Below are 22,926 nucleotides of genomic sequence, written 5' to 3' on the forward strand. Positions count from 1 at the left end.
AAAAAAACTAAATACTTTGATGTGAAATATAAACAAGGCATTCTTTAGAACACTTAAAAATAACCTCAAACTGAATATACTATTACCCTTTTTAAAACGAAGCTGAGTCTTATCATATCTTCCATAGTCTCGAAATAACAGCATTCCCCCAGGTTTCAGTAACTTGGACAGTCGGTTTACAACACCTTGCATCCTTTGGAAACAAAGTATTAAAAAGATACCCAGTTTGTAGAAATCTTGTTTTATATGCTGGATTTAACTTTGTTGAAGACAAAATAAGAAAAGCTTGATAAGGCCAAAGAAATCTAAACCATAAATGTAAGGGTAACAAAAATAAAAATATTTTGTAAAGAAGGAAAAAAGAAAACCAACTTGCTAAATGACTAGATTCAAAAGTCCTAGAGTATCAAGAAATCACCCAAATGACCAGAGTGGTAACTTCACAGAGCTTGATGTATGATGTCAAAGCTAAACTTCAAAACCACAGATGTTTCCTGGTACTTACAGAAAATTAAGGTAGTTCTGAGATAGACAAAAACAGAGTGTGCTTCATTTTCCTTGCAAGATAAAAAATATGCCAAAGCCATCCCAAGTTGTACATATCTAAAGAGGGAATATCTTTCCTCCAAAACGAGCTCATTCTCCTTTTCACTTCTTTATTTAGTTCAGAGGTACCACCATTTACCTCATGAAAGAGAAATTATTTTTCTTCCACTATCCTCTCCATGTGGCCATAAAATTCTATATCCTCTTTAATTTTTATTTTTAATGACATCTTTGGTATTTCCTGTCTTTTTTGTTTCCCATTTGTACTCCCTTAGTACCAACCCCTATCTCCTTAGGCCTGGAAACAAATCCGCTTCCTAACACGCTGTATTATTCTCCCTGTCAATCCTTCCTGCATGTTATCGATGAATAATTCTGCTTAAAATGATAATTTTGTCAAATCATCTCCTTGCTCAAAAACTTTCATTATTTTAATCCATAGGATAAAATTTTAATTTCTTAGTTGAGCTCTTAAGATCTCCTACTACTGACCCCAATTAATCTTACCAACAGCTTTCCAATCTGAAGCAGCTCCCCTAGCCAAACTGTCACACTTGGCCCTGAGCAGCCTCTGCCTTTGCTCACATGATTTTTCCTCAAAGAATTCTCTCCTCCTGTCTGCCTATTTAAATTTTATTCACATTCCAAGCCCTAGTTCAACAGCAGGGAGCCTTTGCTTTTCTCTTTTACAGTTTATTCTACTTAGTTGGCTTCCAGTCAAATACAATCCCTTATAGCTGCTCTTGATTTAGTGTTTTTGGCTAAGTGTTCATGGCTTTATGTGTGATTATGGGCCAGGGATGGCATAGATTTCAGATCTCGTATTAATTCTGAGTGACGGCATCAGCTGCCTACAGAGCTCTGAGAAGGACTCATGAAGCTCATTGCGAGTTACAGAGTACAAAATCGATTATCAATGTCTGCCATGGGCAGAGAATGGTAAATGGCAGCTTGTGTGCTAAGTCCTTGTCTCTGCCTTATCTAAGCTATTTAAAGCTTTTGAGGTTTTCTTATTTGAAAAAAATGAAAAGTTTGAATCAGATAATCTGTAAATTCCTTTCAATTAAAACACTGTTCAGTGGAATAGTGAGGTAAAACTCAGATTATGTCATGTTATGAAGGAAGCAGATACTGAGAAAATGAAAGCAACTATAAAACAAGAAAGAAGTAGGACAGAAGGAGGTGTCATGATTAGGTGAAAAGTCCTTTTAAAAAAACTAGAATATAAGGACATAAAAGAAAAAAAGAAACGTATTTTTTGTTTATTTTATTACAGGTTATTTTCACACTGTGCTTATATCATAGGCTTTGCCAATGAAAGAAAATCATATCTAAACCTTAAAATATTCACTTTCAGGATAAATATTTTATGTACATAGCAAAATCTTTCTGTAATTAGTAAAACAAGCATGAAACTAAAATGCAGAAAAATAAACAATCAAACACTTTAAAATGTAGCCACCTCCTCCTGCAAATCCTTTCCTCTCAGCTATCCTTTAATGTCTGGGGTTGAGGATAAAGGCAAGGAACGGGAGCTACTTTTCTTGATCATCTCATCTCAGTTCACAGTGCAGTTCCCGAGCCAATTTCTGAGAACTGCAGGTGGGAGTGGGCTGGGGGTGAGATGGACAAGACAGGAATGGTATGAAGCCCCTTTTCTTTCTTCATCCTACTTGGGCCAACTCTGCTGTCTTCACTTATCTCTGGATAGAGGGAGAGGAGAAGGAAAAGAAGAGATAAAAAATGTATTGACTGCCTGCTTTATGCTTGGCTCTGTAATATTTTGTACTTTCATTTCAGTGACAAGAAGGACAATTCGCTCTTCTTTTGTAGCCACCTACAATTTATTCCCATTTAAGCTGGGTCCTCCAGACTCAGTGTCTAGCCAAATTGCTTGCCATTTACTTATGCCTGAATTTTCCAAGCTACCAAGATGCTACTTTTCTAGAACTTTTCTGGGGTTGAATCTACTACTATAGCCCTAAGTGACACTATAGACATTGCCTTGGCTTTAGTTTTTTCTTTTTTTGAGACAGGGTCTTACTGTCACCCAGGCTAGAGTTTAGAGTGAGTACAGTGGCGTGATCTTGGCTCACTGCAACCTCCATCTCCTGCGTTCCAGTGATTCTCCTGCCTCAGCCTCCAGAGTAGCTGGGATTACAGGCATGTGGTACCACGCTCAGCTAATTTTTGTATTTTTATTTATTTATTTATTTTTTTGAGACAGAGTCTTGCTCTGTCTTGCCCAGGCTGGAGTGCAGTGGCACGATCTCCGCACACTGCAGCCTCTGCCTTCCAGTTTTAAGCAGTTCTCCTGTCTCAGCCTCCCAAGTAGCTGGGACTACAGGTGTGTGCCACCACAGCCAGCTAATTTTGTATTTTTGGTAGAAATGGGGTTTCACCATGTTGGCCAGGCTGGTCTTGAACTCCTGACCTCAGGTGATCCACCCACCTTGGCCTCCCAAAGTGCTGGGATTACAGGTGTGAGCCACAGCGCCCAGCCTTTTATTTTTTTTTTGAGACAAGGTCTTGCTTTGTTGCCCAGGCTGGAGTGCAGTGGTGCAATCTCGGCACACTGCAACCTCTGCCTCCCAAGTTCAAACGACTCTCCTACTCAGCCTCCCCAGTAGCTAGAATCACAGGCCTGTGCCACCACAACCAGCTAATTTTTGTATTTTTAGTAGAGATGGGGGTTTCACCATGTTGGCCAGGCTGGTCTTGAACTCCTGGCCTCAAGCAATCCTCCTGTCTCGGCCTCCCAAAATGTTGGGATTACAGGTGTGAGCCACTGTGCCCAGCCTGCCTTGCCTTTAAAAAAATGTACTATTGCCCCCTTTCTATTCATTCACCTTATTTTTAGATCATTTCTATGTAGGTAAGACAGTGTCCACTGTCATGATACATCTAAATTCATTTTATTTTTATTTTATTTTATTTATTTATTTTTGAGATGGAGTCTCGCTCTGTTGCCCAGGCTGGAGTGCAGTGGTGTGATCTCCGCTCACTGCAAGCTCCGCCTCCTGGGTTCACGCCATTCTCCTGCCTCAGCTTCCCAAGTAGCTGGGACTACAGGCGCCTGCCACCAGGCCCGGCTAATTTTTTGTATTTTTAGTAGAGACGGGGTTTCACTGTGTTAGCCAGGATGGTCTCGATCTCCTGACCTCGTGATCCACCTGCTTAGGCCTCCCAAAGTGCTGGGTTTACAGGCGTGAGCCACTGCACCCAGCATCTAAATTTATTTTATAATAAATAGAATGAAATGCTATATTATAGACACGATCTTCCCAAGGCATCTGCTTTCTCTTCTTTTTTCGAGACGGAGTTTCGCTCTTGTTGCCTAGACTGGAGTGCAATGGCACGGTCTCGGCTCACTGCAACCTCTGCCTCCGGGTTCAAGCGATTCTCCTGCCTCAGCCTCCCAAGTAGCTGGGATTACAGGCAGCCACCACCATGCCTGGCTAATTTTTATATTTTTCGGTAGAAACGAGGTTTCACCATGTTGACCAGGCTGGTCTTGAACTCCCGACCTCAAGTGATCCACCCACCTCGGCCTCCCAAAGTGCTGGGATTACAGGTGTGAACCACTGCACCTGGCCTTTCTCTTCTCTATAACATTCAATTCAAATCATGAGAAAATACATTATCTGAACTAATTTCAAATAGTCTTTTTGTGGTCATATGTAGAATTTAGATGTTTCTTGTTATGGGTGTCAAATGGGGAATCTTGTTCTCTATCCACCTCTCCATCCTTTTAACTGTTCATATAAGGAAACCAAACACATAGATGACATCTTTCTATTAGTACCTGAACAATGCCTACAGTCTAAACAGATTAGCAGAAAGAAATAGGTTATAGAAACTGGGAGGAAACAGTAGCTTCATAAAACCTGACAAACCTCACTAGGTGCTAATGTATCTTATTTCAGATTTATTTGGAAATGGAATTTGTTCTTCTACAAGTAATCAAAGTGCTCATTTCTGAATGGGAAGTAAAAGAATTGTAAAGGGTCCTAGTGGCCTTTTAATTGCAAAGAAATAAGCACGTGGTAACTCAGTTTCTATGGAAAAGGGTCACACTCATCAAACAAAAAGTGGTTGACGCCAAGTCTGTATCTTCTACCAGGGAACTGTGAGAACCCAATTTTAAGAAACCTTACGAAAGCACAGACCTGATACTTACCATACGTACCCTTTAATACATAGAAGGTGGCAAGATTTAAGAAAGGTAATCATTTTAATTGCTGGTAATATCTCTTTATGTTTTCTCTCTGGAGAAAAGCTATGTTTATAGTTTTAAAACACTGTATGAAACTAAGTCATAAACATTTAAATAATGGCATCAGGCTAACCTCATATCATAAAGGTGCAAGGATAATCTGGCAAATCTTAATAACTCCTAATTCCCTAGTGTGCTTCTTTAGAACAAAATTTTTAAAGCCCATCAACAGGCCTGTGTGAAGCCAAACAGATCCCAAGCCCACCTCTTCATGAACATTCAGGAAGACACTACACTAAAGTTGTTTGTTTCTGATCACCAAGTACAGTTTCCCTCTTGGGAGTCTATTAGGTTGTTCTGAATTTGTAATTTCCTTGAAGCACTGTCACTTTTAATAGGTATGTGTCTTGCCAGAATATGCTCACTTCATTCTGACAGTGACAGAAATCTCATTAATGAAGTAGTCTGACCAGTTTCTGTCTAAAAGCACGAAGAAAGGAAAAACTGCCGTTAAAAAGCTGCATATTATACATAATGTTGCTCACTAAATAATAAATTCAAAAATTGTCATTTTTGCTTTGATAGTTCTGAAAACCACTACTGATAAAGGAGCTTTACACATCCGCTTTGCCCTTTCGTCTTCATTTACCTGTCAGGATGAATAGAAGAGAGCACAAAGACAAGGAGAATGACATCCAGGATCCCATCTGGAAAAGGGTAAGGTAAGCCATCATCACATACATCATGAACAAAGGCAAAACACTGGGCTGCTCTGTAGGACGAGTGTGACTGTCATGATAAAGGAACAGAAAGCAAAAAGAGGACTTAGTAGACTTCCGGGATTTTTTTTTTTTTTTTTTTTAATAAAGAGGTCAAATTTTTAACCTTTTCTTCCAAAAGCCTTTCCTCTGTCAATCTGAACACTTTTTTCCAATTCAGTGTTGTTAGCTTATTTCAAGCTGCCCTTAAAAAATTAAGGCTAGCTCTTGGCCTTGATAACAAATATCTTTCACAATCCCTCTTTAACTTTAACAGTAGAGGAGGGTAGGCTTTCTGAGTTAGTAGATAGTGTTGTTAGAGGCCTGCTCTGGGTTGCTGTTTCTGAACTTAAAGAGGTTCTGTTTGGATTACGATTATTCATGGGCAGGCATACATTCTAAATTTTGTAGGTCAGTACCCTTTCTGGTCATTTCTTGTGTGTTGTTGGCCTTTCTCTCTCTTTTTTTTTTTTTGAGACACAGTCTTGCTCTGTCACCAGGATGGAGTGCAGTGGCACAATCTTGGCTCACTGCAACCTCCGCCTCCTGGGTTCAAGCCATTCTCCTGCCTCAGCCTCCCAAGTAGCTGGGATTACAGGCACCCACCACCACGCCCAGCTAATTTTTGTATTTTTAGTAGAGACGGGGTTTCACCATGTTGGCCAGGATGGTCTCGATCTCCTGACCTCGTGATCCACCTGCCTTGGCCTCCTAAAGTGCTGGGATTACAGGTGTGAGCCACCACGCCTGGCGCTGTTGGCCTTTCTAGTGGTCTTTTTTTTTTGAGACAGTCTTGCTCTGTCACCCAGGCTGGAGTGCTGTGGCACGATCTTGGCACACTGCAACCTCCACCTTCCAGGTACAAGCGATTCTCCTGCCTCAGCCTCCTGAATAGCTGGAACTACAGGCACGTGCCATCACACCCAGCTAATTTTTTTATTTTTAGTAGAGACAGGGTTTCACCATGTTGGCCAGGCTGGTCTCGAACTCTTGACCCCAGGTGATCCACCCACCTTGGCCTCCGGAAGTGCTGGGATTACAGGTGTGAGCCACCACGCCCCGCCTCTAGTGATCTTAAAATCAAAACAACTTTTATTGTTCTGGGGTAATACCTTAGGCATCAGTTGGTATGAGTCCCGGGATTAGCATACCTTTACGAGCTCTACAGCTCCAGAAGCAAAATCACAACAATACAGAAAGGACTCTGGAGAGTTCCTATGAAGATGGAAGAAATATTTATTTATTTTTTTGGAGACAGGGTCTTGCTCTGTTGCCCAGGTTGGAGTGTAGTAACGTGACCATAGCTCACTATAACCTTGAGCTCCTGGACTCTAGCCATCTTGCTTCCTCAGCCTCCTGAGTAGCTAGGACTACAGATGTGCCTCACCATGCCCAGCTAATTTTAGATTTTTTTGTAGAGATGGGGTCTCACTATGTTGCCCGGGCTGGTCTTGAACTATTGTTCTCAAATGATCCTCCTGCCTCAGCCTCTCAAACTGTCAGGATTATAGGTGTGAGCCACTGTGCTCGGCCAGAAGAAATATTTATATCTGGAGTCCAGAAATGCTCAAACTAGAAAAGAAAGGAAACTGTAGGTCTGACTTGTTAATAAGTTATTTCCACCCCCGCCCCTCAGCTTTTTTTTTTTGAGACAGGGTCTCACTCTGTCACCCAGGCTGGAGTATAGTGACACAATCACCGGTCACTGCAGCTTCGACCTCTGGGGCTCAAGTGATTCTCCTGCCTCAATCTCCCAAGTAGCTGGAACTACAGATGTATGCCACTGTGCCTGGCCAATAGTTGGTATGAATTTTAATTGGACTCTTCTTAACTTAAATATGTTCTGTTTGGCCTTTATCTGAAATTCAGTAATGATGGCTGGACCATGGTTACTTAAGGCAGCCATATACTCTGAAATCTGTAGACCAGTACTCCTCTTGATTATACTGTGTATGCTGGTATCAAATAATCCTTGCATCATGTTGCTTAGTACCATGTCTGAACTACAGAAAGAGGTCAACATGTCATTAAACAGTAAGGATGATCCTGGCTCTCATGGGTTTTATAGTCTAGCTAGGGACATAATTGGTTTTATACAACTTCTACAGGGGTGTCAAGAGGGCCAGCACCCTGAGGTATAAGTCTTAAAATTTCTGAAGAAGGAGGATGTGTTGTTAAGTGAGGGGAAGGGGAAATGGTTGAAGAGTTTAGAAGTGGGAGTCACATGCCAGGGATGAGAAGTAGCACTAATCCTGAGAGCCCAAACTGGTATACGGCAGGATAAAAAGGTGGGCCTTGAAGCATATCATTAAGACTTCTAATCTGACTCAAGAAGCATTCCAAGCAAGGTGAACTTCTAAATAAATATGGAATACAAGCCCAAATATGCATTTAGCAAAATCGGACCCAGGCTCAGGTTATACTCTTTTTTTTTTTCTTTTTTTGAGATGGAGTTTCGCTCTTGTTGCCCAGGCTGGAGTGCAATGGTGCAATCTCGGCTCACTGCAGTCTCCACCTACTGGGTTCAAGCAATTCTCCTGCCTCAGCCTCCCAAGTAGCTGGGATTACAGGCATGTGCTACCACAGCCGGCTAATTTTGTATTTTTAGTAGAGACAGGGTTTCACCACGTTGGTAAGGCTGGTCTTGAACTCCTGACCTCAGGCGATCCATCCACCTTAGACTACCAAAGTGCTGGGATTACAGGAGTGAGCCACCGCACCTGGCCTCAGATTATATTCTTAAAGGCAACTCATTGATGAATAACTATGATAACATATAATTCACTCATTCTATGGCACTAGGGATTTGCATTCAATTTAAGATCTATCCAAATAAGTTAAAATATGATGAATAGGATTTGGTTATGAAAAGCTAACCAGTACTGAATCAAAGTTAAAACTTGTACTGCTTGGTCTTTTCTTATCTGTCAAACATAAAAATAGCACTTTACTTCAGCATGTTCCCCTGTTTTTTCCGATTAAATCCATATAATTGTGACTTGTAATTTGCTGGGTGTTTGAAATGTATTTGAAATGTTCTTAGTAAACACTCAGATACATACAGCACTATGTGGCTAATGATTAAGGGCAAGGGCTTTGGAACAAGACTGCCTAAGATTTGATTCTCAGCTTTACTACTTAGTTGCGTGACCTTGGGCTAGTTGCTTAATCTATTCTTTAATTCAGTTCCCTCATCTTTAAAAAAGAGATAAACATGGCATCTAAGATGGTTGTTTGAAGTGAATGGATTCTTATAGCTAAAGTTTCCAGAAAGGTGCCTGACTCAGAGTAAGCACTCAATAAATGTTAGTCATTATTATAATTGTTGTTGCTATTATCATCATCACTATTATTATTAAAGGAGATTGTTTTTGCCTTCCAGGAGCTTAAAAACTAACATAGTCCTCTAAAAAAACAAAACAAAACAAAACAAAAACCAAAAAACTTCCATATAGCTCAAAATGCTTTTCTGGACACTGGTATGTCTAGCTCATTATAAACGGTCTGCATTCTACCTTTGGGCAGTAGTTACCACATACCCATAAGATATAGAACAGTCTACGAGCTAAAGGAAAGCATGTGCCATTTGCCATGTGTCCTGCCAGGGTGGCAGCATGACCTCTGAGATGGAATTCCCACTGTATCAGCAGCCCAAGTTGATGTCTTGTGACCACCCAATGACTTTCCAGAACCTTTCTGTAAAATCAGCTGACTACCTTGGCTCTTCTCCCAGCAAACAGGTGTAAATATCACTACTACCACCACACCACCAAGCACTCTCTTGGCATGGGTTTATGAATTAAATGATCCTTGGAGAATGATATGACCTCTCCATTTCAGAGGTCTAATTATGGTAAAATATTCTGAAAATGTAAAACATTAATCCTACACTCTCTAAAAGTAGTAAAACATAATTTCTTAAGCAGAAAAAAAAAAGTCTAATCATTCCTTTGGAAGGCTAATCACTGGTTGCCTTTAAAAGATGAATTAATTATCTCAGGTTATTGAGCTACAGTAATTTCTAAAACATGGGTATGAGGCAAAGAAAGACACAGCTAAGAAGAAAGAGTTAGGGAGTGAGGAACCAAGAGCTTGCAATTATAAGCTGAAGGGAGAAGCAGAGAGGTGAAAAATACAACTAGCAAGTGGGGGAATCAGAGATATTAATCAGGCAATATGTATTGAGCTCTAACTATGCTGTACTGTTAGGCAACCTGGGAAATCAGATTAGGATAAAATATGCCCTCTACCTTAAGGAACATAAAAAGTGGTTGGAGAGACAAGGCATAAAGAAATGACATGCTGAATAATACCTTGAGATCAGTCATAAAGTAACACACAATCAACTGCCAATGTAGTGTATTTATGTGTATTATATGCTCAGAGATCACTGGGGTAAAGGAATATGGCTATGTGACATAAGCAAATTTGAAATTTCAGCCCAGAAACTAGAAAAAGGGAAACAAAACTAACAAATACACAAACAGAAAAGACATTCAGAACTGTAAATTTACCAGTATCACCCAGGCCTGGCCACATTAACTGGTTATTAAATGATAGTAGGGAATTACTCACTATTCATTAAGTTAAGTTTATAATAATATTAGAGAGCATACTGAGTTTTGGGAGATATATCCTGAATAATCAAAGATAAAGTGTCATGATGTTGGCATTATATTGGTAATTGTTGAATTGAGGTGGTGGGCTTATGGAAATTCACTGTACTCTGCTTTTCTGAATGCTTTTTTTTTAATTAAAAAAAATTTTTTTTGAGAGAGTCTCTTCCTCTGTCACCCAGGCTGGAGTGCAGTAGTGCTATCACAGCTCACTGCAACTTCCACCTCCCGGGTTCAAGTGATTCTCCTGCCTCAGCCTCCCGAGTAGCTAGGATTACAAGTGTGCACCACCACACTCAGTTAATTTTTGTATTTTTAGTAGAGACAGGGTTTCACCATGTTGGCCAGGCTGGTCTCAAACTCCTGACCTCAAGTGATCTGCCTCCCTTGTCCTCCCAAAGTGCTGGGATTACAGGTGTGAGCCACCGCACCAGGCCCCAGATGCTTTTACATTTTCATAATAAAAAGTTTAAAAGACCACATCATTTAAAAATATGCATAAAGACTGAAAGGAATTAAAACAAAAATTTTGTCAGTGGCTATGTTAGGATGATGAGTGATTCCCTCCCTCCCCTTTTCCTCTAATGGAAATGTTCTACAACGTGCTAATGCTGATTTTATAATGGAAAAATAATGTGAACTTAAAAAAATGCATAAACTTTTTAAAAAAGAATAGAGCTTGGCAGATTTGCCATAGATAAAAGGTGTTTGAAGAGTTTTGTGTGTTCATCATGGAAACAGTAAAAGACACAGGTGAAATGGTGAATAGGAAGGGTGAGCCTGGAGCAAATCTCTGTCCCTATAGTCAAACTCTGCTTTTTTTTTTTTTTTTTTTTGAGACAAAGTTTCGCACTGTTGCCTGGGCTGGAGTGCAGTGGCCCATCTCAGCTCACTGCAACCTCCACCTCCTGGGTTCAAGCGATTCTCCTGTCTCAGCCTCCCGAGTAGCTGGGATTACAGGCGCCCACCACCACACCCAGCTAATTTTTTGTATTTTTAGTAGAGATGGGGTTTCACCATGTTGGCCAGGCTGGTCTCAAACTCCTGACCTTGTGATTCGCCCGCCTTGGCCTCCCAAAGTGCTGGGATTACAGGCATTAGCCACCGTGCCTGACTGCTTTTTTTTTTTTTTTTTTTTTTTTTTTCCCGAGACAGAGTCTCACTCTGTCACCCAGGCTGGAGTGCAGTAGCAAGATCTCCGCTCACTGCAAGCTCCGCCTCCCGGGTTCACGCCATTCTTCTGCCTCAGCCTCCGGAGTAGCTGGGACTACAGGCGCCCGCCTAATTTTTTGTATTTTTAGTAGAGATGAGGTTTCACCTTGTTAGCCAGGATCGGCTGCTTTTTTGAGTCTTAGGATTGGTTGCTGCTACCTCCAAACAATTTTAAGCCTAGACACAATGATTTGGCATGCAAACATCCTACACAGGGTGTTGCTTCAGAAGGGATGACAAAATAAGGCTTAAGTTGTAAGCTTTACATTCAATTCTCTATGTGTAAAATGACATAAGTATCCAGGAAGACTAAATAATCTCGTAAGTTTAGCAGTTCACAGCTCTGTGGAAGGATGAGATCACTTCCTCTTTTTTTTTGAGACTGAGTTTTGCCCTTGTTGCCCAGACTGGAGTGCAATGGCGCAGTCAGGTCACTGCAACCTCTGCCTCCTGGTTCAAGCAGATTCTCTTGCCTCAGCTTCCCAAGTAGGTGGGATTACAGGCATGCGCCACCATGCCTGGCTAATTTTGTATTTTAGTAGAGGTGGTGTTTCACCATGTTGGTCAGCCTGGTCTTGAACTCCTGACCTCAAGCGATCCACCCACCTCAGCCACCCAAAGTGCTGTGATTACAGGCATGAGCCACCATGCCCAGTCTGCTTCCTCTTTTCTTATTCTCTCATCCATATACACATAAGCTTAAAAAATTACTTCAAAACAATGATGGACAACCCATGGCTACAAAACACTATTTTCAGAGTAATTCCCAGCTCACATGAAAGTAGACACTGAGATTAAGACATTTCTTTTGAAATTTGCTTGAGCCATTGTTCATATAAGAATTAGAAACACTACTGGCATACACGTGACAATATTTTCCCAGAATTTCTCAACATTCCAAAAATATGTAAAATTCTGTAGAAAGAAAACTCTTAAAACTCACTGCAAAGTGTTCAAAATTGGAAACACACTATTTCCAGCTCCACAACCAACCTAAAATCAAAAGAACAAGCAAATATCAAAAAAGCAAGGTTAAATTTTTGTCACCAATGTCACATTTTCTATTAAAGAAAAAAAAATTAGACTTACTGGATCTCTGGGTAGAATTTTCTAAACTCAAAAGCAATGAAATAAATCACAGGAATAAACACTAAGAAATCTGACTATGGAAACATTTAAATTTTTTACACACCAAAACCCAAAATAAACCGAATTTAAAAATAACCAATATGCTGTGAAGAAAACTGTAATAAATATGATAAAGGGCAGGGCTCATTAGGAAAAAACAACAGATAAGCAGAGAAAATAAATGGACAGAACACAAAAGAAGTACAAATGATTCTAAACATTTGAAGTATGTGACCTACTTAGTAATCAAAGAAATGCATATTAAAACAAGGTACAATTTTTGTCTAACAAAGTGGAAAACATTAAAATAATACTTCAATCAATGAGGGTGTGATGAAACAGACATACACTGTCATGGAATGGTATTAGTACAACTTCTTAGAAAGCAAGTGGGCAATATGTTTTAAAAGTATTAAAAATCTTCATAAATTATGAACTAGAAAATCTAACCTAAAACAATAAAAGAAAATGCAGCTAAAGACTATACCCAAAATGTTTGCTTCAGAAAATCTGAAAACAATTAAAACGTCCAGTAGTGTGAAAATAGATAAGTAAAATTATAGTATTCCACATAGTAAAATATTTTGTAGCCATGGAAATATTTATAGAGAATTTTTAAAGATAGTGAAAACTGCTTATGATATCATGTTAAATAGAAACAAACAAAACTCAGAATACATGTTCAGTAATAGAAGAAGAAAAAGGTTAGCCAGGCGCGGTGGCTCATGCTTGTAATCCCAGCACTTTGGGAGGCTGAAGCAGGCGGATCACCTGAGGCCAGGGGTTCAAAACCAGCCTGGCCAACATGGCAAAACCCTGTCTCTACTAAAAATACAAAAAAATTAGCTGGGTGTGGTGGCAGGCACCTGTAATCCCAGCTACTTGGGAGACTGAGGCAGGAGAATTGCTTGAACCCGGGAGGCAGAAGCTGCAGTGAGCTGAGATGGTGCCACTATACTCTAGCCCAGGCAACAAGAACAAAAGTCTGTCTCAAAAAAAAAAAAAAAAAAAAAAAGAAAAAGGTCACTAAAATGTTAATAGTGGTTAAATCCTTTGTTTGTAGGATTGGTGATAAATTATCTCCTTGTTAGCAAATTCTCTGTAATCAATATACATCGCCTTTAAAATCAGAAAGACAGGGTTTAGTTTTAAAAACAGAAAACCAAGTTCTACACCAGATTATAGCAAATTATATATCTCACTTATTTCTATTTCATCTAAAAAGGGGTAATAACAAAGAGAGTAAAAATTAAGGCCAAAACTTCATTGGTACCTAAAACTGCCCTCAGATTAAAATGAAAACAGACAATTTTTTTTTTAAAAACCAACAAAACCAGATTTAAACCACAAACTTAAAACTTGACTGATTAAAGACATGAGTCCCTTAAATATTATTTATGCACAAAAGTATACTGAATGCTTATTTAGATTTGATAGTTTTCCACCGAAAAAAAATCTGGATTATTAATAAAATAATACAGAATGTATATTTTCAAATTATTTGTCACCTCCCATTTTTGTCCCTTGAGCACAATACCTCTAGTATCCTGAAAGTGGCATTGCTACCAGGATATAATCCAGTCTTCATAGGTCCTTTTTTGTGTTTTTCAGAGTCTAGGTTGGAAAAATCAGATTCTGTTTTGCTTTGACCTTCCGAAGAGCCAGAACTTTCCTCATAATGATTTTTTTCTTCAGGCACAGTAGGACAGTGCATTCTTGAGAAACAATTTGTAGCACTAGTTTTTACATGATCCCATGATGATTCTCTCGCCTTCTCTTCAGGTTTTTGATCAACTGGAAGAATTTCAGGAAATTCCCTCAACAGCCAATTACGATCCTTGAAAAACTTATTCTTATGAATCTTGTAAAATGTGTCCCAGTATTTACTAGCTTCTCTCTCATACTTAACTAAAATAAAAAGGAAAAAGATTTATTTTACTATGAATTATATTTACTATTAGCTACTGTCTTGATAATTATTGTTAAACATATACATTATCATTTATAACAATTATATTTACAAGTGAATAACTTTAATATTATAATATTTTAATCTATCTGATAAAAGGTTGAAATTACAGAGCTTTAATTCTCTCAAAATGTGTCAGAATGTGGGATATTTAGTCCTACCCCTGTAAATCTGCTTCTATCTTAATAGTTTAGCCAATTTTTGTGAGAAATATCATCATTGCAAACAACTTTCTAATTTTGTTATCTTAACAATCACATTGTTACCAATAACCTGTGTGGTTTTTTATTATCTTAAAGAAAGGTCCGGGCACGGTGGCTCACGCCTGTAATCCCAGCACTTTGGGAGGCTGAAGCGGGTGGATCACGAGGTCAGGAGTTCAAGACCAGCCTGGCCAACATAGTGAAACCCCGTCTCTACTAAAAATACAAAAAGTTAGCCGGAGGTGGTGGCGGGTGCCTGTAATTCCAGCTACTCAGGAGGCTGAGGCAGGAGAATTGCTTCAATCTGGGAGGTGGAGGTTGCAGTGAGGTGAGATTGCGCCGTTGTGCTGCAGCCTGGGTGACAAGAGTGAAACTCTGTCTCAAAAAAAAAAAAGAAAGAATGAGGGCTGGGCACGGTGGCTCACACCTGTAATCCCAGCACTTTGGGAGGATGAGGCGGATGGACGCTTGAGGTAAGGAGTTCAAGACCAGCCTGGCCAACTTGTTGAAACCCCATCTCTACTAAAAATACAAAAATTAGCTGGGTGTGGTGGCAGACACCTGTAATCGCAGCTACTCAGGAGGCTGAGGCAGGAGAAATGCTTGAACCCGGGAGGAGGAATTTGCAGTAAGCAGAGAACATGCCATCGTACTCCAGCCTGGGCGACAGAGAGTCTGTCTCAAAAAAAAAAAAAAAAAAGCCTGGAGCAGTGAGACAGAGTGAGACCCTGTCTCAAAAATTAATAAGTAAATAAATAAATAAAAGAAAGGACACCTCATTTTTAAAGTATTTACAAATACAATTTCAGCATAACAAATGTGCAAATTGGTGATCAGACAGGAAATTTCAAAATTATAAACAACTTAAGAGCTGAAGGGGTCCATTGGAACAATTTACTCCAACCCCCCTTTTTGCATTTGAAGAAAGGACCTAAACCCACTTGTTCCAAGTCCTAGAGCCCCATCACAGTGAATCCATGGCCATGTCTCCTGACTTTTGGAATCTGGAGGCCGTCTCATAACTCCATTCTTCCCCCAACCTCCAAGGCATCTCTTCCTACTGACATCTCCCAAGATGAAGCCTTAAAGAAAATTTCTGATGCTCTTAAAACAAATATGCATTTTATGATGTCATCCTGCGGTCAGGGTTAGGTCAACAGTCTCAGAGCTTCAGGTAATTCTTAGCTTTCTGCCTCTTCCTATTTGCTCCTTAAATTAATAAAGTAAGGGCCAGGCACGATGGCTCACGCCTGTAATCCCAGCACTTTGGGAGGCCGAGGCAGGCAGATCACGAGGTCAGGAGTTCAAGACCAGCCTGACCAACATGGTGAAACCCCATCTCTACTAAAAATACAAAAATTAACCAGGCGTGATGGCAGGTGCCTGTAATCCCAGCTACTCAGGAGGCTGAGGCAGGAGAATCGCTTGAACCTGGGAGGCGGAGGTTGCAGTGAGCTGAGATCATGCCATTGCACTCCACCCTGGGCCACAGAGCAAGACTCCGTCTCAAAAAAAAAAAAAAAATTAATAAAGTAACCCACTCTCTCCCTCATTTATTCAACAAACATTCCTTCTATTTTTTTGTATTTTTAGTAGAGACAGGGTTTCCCCATGTGGGCCAAGCTGGTCTCGAACTCCTGACTTCAAGTGATTTGCCTGCCTCCACCTACCAAAGTGCTGGGATTACAGGCGTGAGCTACTGTGCCTGGCACATTCCTTTTTTTTTTTCCATTTTTTTTCCCTGTATTCTTGGGCAGTGCTACAGGCAATAACAATTTCTTGAGTGCTATTATGTAATAGGCCTAATCCACGCATTAGGAATTACTTTAACCTACTGTAGATGCATGCCATTTTAAAAGTGTTTTCAAAGAATGCAAAAGCTTTCTTTCTAGGAATACAGAATAATTTCCAAGATTTGGTGTTAGGTGAAAAAGCAAGGTATATAACAGTGTCTATATTCTGTAACCACTCATTAAAATAAGAAGAAAATACATGTGTATGGTTACATAGAAATATTCATGTACACACACACACACACACACACGTAGAAGGTACAAAATACTTCTGGAAGGATAATCACATAATCAGTAATACTGGTTGCCTCTAGGGAGAGGAAAGGAGTGGCTGGGGACCACAGTTGGAAGGAGAATTTTCATTTGAATTTTGATCCATGTGAATTTACTATACATTCCAAAAATAAATTAAACTAAAAATAAAAATAAGAGATGCATTTCCTTCACAATTTTAAAGAAGCCCCTACTCTCAGAACAAGCAGTTGCCTGTAATCAGGTTCATCTTTGTTACAGAACCCTGTCCTGAGGCCCTTATAGTTTTAATTTTCTTCTTTCCAATTTTATCTTTATGGCCTTGTACCATGGATCTCCACCCATCTGGCCACAAGACTTCCTTCCCATCAAGGCTGAATTGTATCTGGCAGCAGGAATGCTATAAAGACTGAAACTCCCATCTGTATTTAAGGTCTGAGAAATGAAAGTGGATCTTTGTAACAAAAGAATTATGTGATGTTAAGTCCAAAACATGCTCACCTCTGCACTAATGGAAAGAAACCTATTTATGGTTAATCTAAAACTATATATTTGTCTTTTAAATATTTCTATCTCTATTTTCCTTCTTTTTCAATAACTTTGGTATATCTCCACTTTTAAAAATTGGAGTGTGCCTGATATACTGTGTAAGAAAACAAAATGACACTCTGAAAATCAGACTCAGGAGAAATTATAAAAGAGTCAAATTTCTCCAGGGTCTTCTCAAGCCTTCTCTTCTTCCTTTACCTTAAAAAAAAACTCTCTTTGTAACTCATTCCATGCAGGTAAAAGATTTGCTGCCTAACAAAAAGCAGCCACCTAAGAAGACCTATATTTAGTGAAATCTCTAGTATTTGAGTTTACAATATCAAGCTACTTGTGAAGTGCGTTTGAGCCCAATTACCAGTAACTAGAATGTACTGTAATACTACTGTATCTTGATTAATTTGTGGGAATATTCCTCTAGGAATTAAGTGGGGTGGGGGAAGTACAGGGGAGTAACCTAATAAAAGATGTGCATAGCGGCCAGGCGAGGTGGCTCATGCCTGTAATCCCAACATTGGAAGGCCCAGGCAGGAGGACTGCTTGAGGCTAGGAATTCAAGATGAGCCTGGACAACAAAGCAAGACCCTGTCTCTACTTAAAAAAAAAAAAAAAGTGTGTATAGCAGTTCTATTTATATTAGGAAAAAGTGGGGAAAACTCAAATGCCGAACAACATGGGAATAAGCAAGCAAACCATGCAGTTCAAACAGGGTAACCTTATGTAGCAATTTAAAAATAAAAGATAATAGGCGGGGCATGATGGCTCATGCCTATAATACCGGCACTTTGGGAGGCCAGGGAGGGCAGATCACCTGAGGTCAGGAGCTTGAGACCAGCCTGACCAACATGGAGAAACCCCATCTCTACTAAAACTACAAAATTCGCTGGGCGTGGTGTTACCTGCCTGTAATCCCAGCTACTCAGGAGGCTGAGGCAGGAGAATTGCTTGAACCCGGGAGGCAGAGGTTGCGGTGAGCTGAGATTGCACCATTGCACTCCAGCCTGGGCAAGAGGAGTGAAACTCCGTCTCAATAAATAAATAAATAAATAAATAAATAAATAAATAAATAAATAAATATAAAAAATAAAATAATAAAGGAAAACAATATTAAGATAAAATACACAGAATAGTATATACATTGATGGCAGCTCTAAAGTTTATTTATAGTCATTCATCACAATAAGTTGAAAATTTGAAGCAATGATAACAATTTAATCATTATTAGGTAGCTCTTTCTTTTGCAAAGCTGTATCTACTTCTTACACAAAGATAAAGAATCTTGGCTAAATTCTTCATTCAAATTGCCTACAGAATTTCCTCATTTGATGACGGGTTTGAATTAGAGTAGTATCTCTAAAGTCTGTTTAAGCTCTAAAAATTCTATGTACTTTCCTATTAAGCGCCATGAATTTATGGAGAACATTAAACATTATCAGTTCTACAGACTACAAAATCTTGGATCAGATTGCTGTTTTAAACATGAGTCTGTACTACTGTTTTAATTTTTACAATTTACAGAGAAAATGAATCTGTAGTGACGTGACTGCAATCTGGTTCAGAAACCAAACATGTCAAGCATCTAAATTCAAGTCTAGCCTATGTAATCTATAAAAAGAACTTGATTACTATTAGAAGATAATAGTCAGGGTTTGCTAATATACATATTTTCAAGCCTTTTCCAACTATTTCCCACTCAGGAATTAGGAGAAAAGAAATCAGATAATTACATAAATTATACCAATAATAGTAGCATTAAAAATGACAAGAATAACACATATTACGTGTTTATTATGGGCTACGCACTATGTCAAATGCTTTACTTGGATTTTTCCCCCATTTAATCCTAGCAGTATCTCTCAGATAGATTTTATCATTCCAATTTGCAGAGAAAGAAATTCAATGTCAGAGGGAATAAAGAATTTCCCCAAGGTCACCCAGCCAGAAAGAGCAGAGTCAAGACCTAGCCTAAGTCTGCTAAACTCTAAAGCCCATGCTCTCACCCATTATACTACACTGCCTCCCGAACGCAAAGTCAATATGAACCCCCTGAAAATCATCTCTGCTTTTCTGATTCATACTTTCTTCTCAATTATGAAGTATCAAGTTGAAATTAAAACCTCAGTGTGGCTTACAATCAGTGTAAATACATTGTAAAAATAATGCTGATTGGAATTGCCCTTCATTAAGACAGATCAGAAATACATAATTAATCAAACTGCATACTTTAAATTATAAGAAATATAAACCATGCAGTTATATGATGAACTGATGAGCAATAGGAACATTAAATGCTCTATGAGAATATATGGGTTTGTGGGACAGAAGCAAAACAGAGAAGCAGCACCAGTGTCTGGAATTTGGCTTTCAGCAGCTTCTCCAATCAATGCTGGCAACTCCATAGTTCCCAGTAATGTGTGAGAGCTTCTGAGACCCCATGGCTTGGTCAATCATCATAATTATGATTATGAGAAAACAAACACCTTCAGTGTATGATTTAATTTCCTGAACTGCAAGAGTATCTGCATTAATGGGAAATCGAGGAATTACTGCTCTGACCATGAGTAAAAAATTCAGTATCAAGCTGCTGGTAAGGCAGGTCAGGAATGATAAAATAATATAGTGTGGAGAAATCTGCCCTGTCTTCATCTTGTTTAACTGACTTTCTAAACAGGTGTATTAATGACAAATTTTTCTTGGAGGAAAAGATTTTTCTTTCTTAGGTTGGTGATTCAGACTTAATTGCTTTATGCCAGTGGCAGTAAGAGGGATGTAGCGATCTGTTTAACTACAGCCCAATGAAGCAACTTCTCAATTATTCACTTATTAAATTCAATATTGCTGAGGGAAAGAAGGAATATGCATGCTAACCATCCTTAAATATTCAGAATTCATTCTGAATCACACTGAACATCACAACTAAGAAACTGAATTAAACCATTTATGTATGACATATATAATATGATTAATATGAATTATGAAAATTTATTCTAAGTTTCCACGTAACAAAAAGCAATTTAAAGTTATTTTTGCACATCAATTACGCAAATACCTGAGCTCTCAAAGTTGGAAATTTCCACACATCAGTGAGAAAATTCATTGTCTAATACAAGAAAACTCCTAAACTTATGAAATTAAAAGTATGTTTCTAAGAGCACTGCATAAAATTTTAAACAAGCAAAGCCAACTTATAAACAAATAACATAAATTTATAAGCATAAAACTGTTAGCTACTCTCTTTCTCTATTTTTTTCACATAGAACATCCTCTCAATGGTAAGGTATTCACAAAGTAAAGTATAGTGAGACTCATTCTTTTGCTTGACATAGATAACTTTCCATAGGTAGATAGTTAATTACAGGATATTTTAAAGTAAAAATAGCAGCTGCTTTTGTTATTCAGTTTAAAAGACTCATTACATTTGCTAAATAACTGAGATATGACACACTGGAGATGTTTTTTAGGAAATTATAAAATATAATTATGTTAACTCAAAGATTGCCAAATGTATCTTTCATTTCTCTGAATTAACTTGCTTTTAAAATAAATTTGAGCTATAGTAAAATTGAAAATAAATTACAAAAAGGAAATGTGGAATTAAAAATCATTAATCTGGGCAATCTTACTGAAAGAAATGAGGGCCTGGATCTATACTTTTTTTTTTTTTTTTTTTTGAGACAGGGGCTTACTCTGTGCCCAGCCTGGAGTGCAGTGGTGCAATCACAGCTCAGTGCAGCCTTGACCTCCTGGGCTCAAGTGATCCTCCCATTTCAGCCTCCCAAGTAGCTAGGACTACAAGCACGCACAACCACGCCTGGTTAACTTTTACATATTTGTAGAGATGGGGTCTCACTGTTGCTCAGGCTGGTCTCAAATTCCTGGGCTCAAGAGATCCTCCCACCTTGGCCTCCCAAAGTGTTGGGATTACAGGTGTGAGCCACCACATCCGGTCCCAAATGCCATATACATTTTAATCACAAAAATGAAATGTCAACCATCCTGCAGCAAGACTATTATTTGTGATGAATAATTTCTTACTTTCAGATTGTGAGAGTGTTTCCTGACTTCAGTTCTCACCAACAGCTGAGACAATAGGTGAGAAATGGGAAATGGGAGTGACAGGAGAGCCTGAGACACAGAGACCAAAAGAAATGTGCCAGAGAGTTGGCCAGCATGGGAGAACAACCAGTACTTCCTCCCAGTTGCATTAAAATAAAGTGAGATAAGATCAGTAGACAGTGCTCCTGCTGTATAATAATCTGCATATAGAATACTCTGTGATGGGAGAACACTGGCTCTTTCAAAGATTTAGGACTCTCCTAGATTAGAAAAGATGGTGGTTCACAGAGGCACTTGCCGAAGAGCCAGGTCACTGCTTCCTCTGGGTTCTCACAGTGTTTGAAAGTAGAGCTTTTAAACAATCTATTTGCCTTGACCCATATTCATCAGAGACATTAAATATCAAACCTGAAGCCTCACCCAGGGTGCTGCAGACTGGCACGTCTGATGGCTCTCACTGTAACGTCCTGCCACTCAAATGGTTCCTCAGAACAAAAGTATTCTTCCTTTGCCACCCTCCGGGCAGCTGCAGTTATTGCTCTGTGTGCCCTTGCTTACGTGTGATAAGATGGTCACCCCCATAATGTGTTCCTTCTCCCTGCAGTGGTCCCCTGACAGGTATGAAGCCCACCACACTGAAGTGTTACAGAGGGGATGCAGAAGGGACCTAGCAGAAGCCTTTATCTCTTTGAGTCATTTTGAAATGGAATTTTTTGTTCTGTGTCTCCGCAGCAGTCAGAAAACTTGCACAGAAAGAGACTGGACATACTAATAAGCAAATCAAATGCTTCAAAGTGGTATCATCAACCCTCTCCTGCCTGCCTTTCCTGCTTCTACAGAGAGAGGCCAGTCACCACCTTTCTATTTCAGTCACACTACGCACGGTTCTATGGGAACTGTCATTTTCCTTTACTGCGGTTTCCAAGGCCCTAAAATAACCTTCTCATTAGCTTCACCAAGTTCATTGTTAACATAAATAGGACAAAATAGGCAGCCACATACAGACGACTTTAAGGGAGCATTATCAGCACTGCTCATCTATTTATGTTCTAAACGGAAATATTCGAAATAGGGCAAAAAAATCCTTGGTTTTTCATATTATCAGGAAATATATTGTGGATAATTTTTACCTTCCTGGAAATGAATTAAGATGGCTGACAACTTTTAATTCAGTTTAGGCTTGACTCTGTCTGTCACATCCAGGTGGCCACCAGCAGAAGCTTGAGTAATGTGGAAAATATGTCTGTGCAGCTGCTGGCAAAGAAGCACAGTTATACTTCCTCAGAAACAGTGTGACAGAGTTCCTGCAAAGGAATGCAATATTGGCTGATTTGTAAGCAGTACTGCCACTGGTATGCACCCTAGAATCCAACCCTAATACTCCCTGGCCATATTCCCCTCAAGGACTTCGTGGTTGAAGCTCATAAAAATAGAATGATGTCATTGTGGATCAGGTGCTCTTCGTTTCTGTCCACTCTCCAGGATACAATAAGGAGCTTAGGAGGAGGATGGAAAGCCGGGTGCGGTGGCTCACGCTTGTAATCCCAGCACTTTCGGAGGCCGAGGCGGGCGGATCCCGAGGTCAGGAGATCAAGACCACGGTGAAACCCCGTCTCTACTAAAAATACAAA

The 22,926-nt window shown here is 39.4% G+C and overlaps 1 protein-coding gene across 46 annotated transcripts in view; it reads right to left on the minus strand.

Moving 5' to 3' along the window:
- METTL8 (methyltransferase 8, tRNA N3-cytidine) overlaps positions 1-22,926 on the minus strand; it is a 181,979-nt gene that overhangs the window by 71,620 nt on the left and 87,433 nt on the right. For 32 of the 46 annotated variants that reach the window (XR_010122160.1, XR_010122152.1, XR_010122148.1 and 29 more), the window contains 5 exons: positions 14,014-14,384; positions 12,292-12,341; positions 6,672-6,735; positions 5,412-5,551; positions 87-193 (listed from right to left, as the gene is read on the minus strand). Coding sequence is in view for 18 of the 46 variants with exons in the window: in XM_055289708.2 (XP_055145683.1) it covers positions 87-193; positions 5,412-5,551; positions 6,672-6,735; positions 12,292-12,341; positions 14,014-14,384 (732 nt within the window). In the remaining 28 variants the exon portion in view is untranslated. Of the gene's footprint in view, positions 1-86; positions 194-1,798; positions 2,250-5,411; positions 5,552-6,671; positions 6,736-12,291; positions 12,342-14,013; positions 14,385-22,926 lie in introns of those variants that run through there. The other 14 variants (XR_010122162.1, XR_010122155.1, XR_010122161.1 and 11 more) reach the window with 6 other exon arrangements.

Source organism: Symphalangus syndactylus, chromosome 8 (genome assembly GCF_028878055.3).
Source record: "Symphalangus syndactylus isolate Jambi chromosome 8, NHGRI_mSymSyn1-v2.1_pri, whole genome shotgun sequence".
Taxonomy (NCBI): Eukaryota; Metazoa; Chordata; class Mammalia; order Primates; family Hylobatidae; genus Symphalangus; species Symphalangus syndactylus.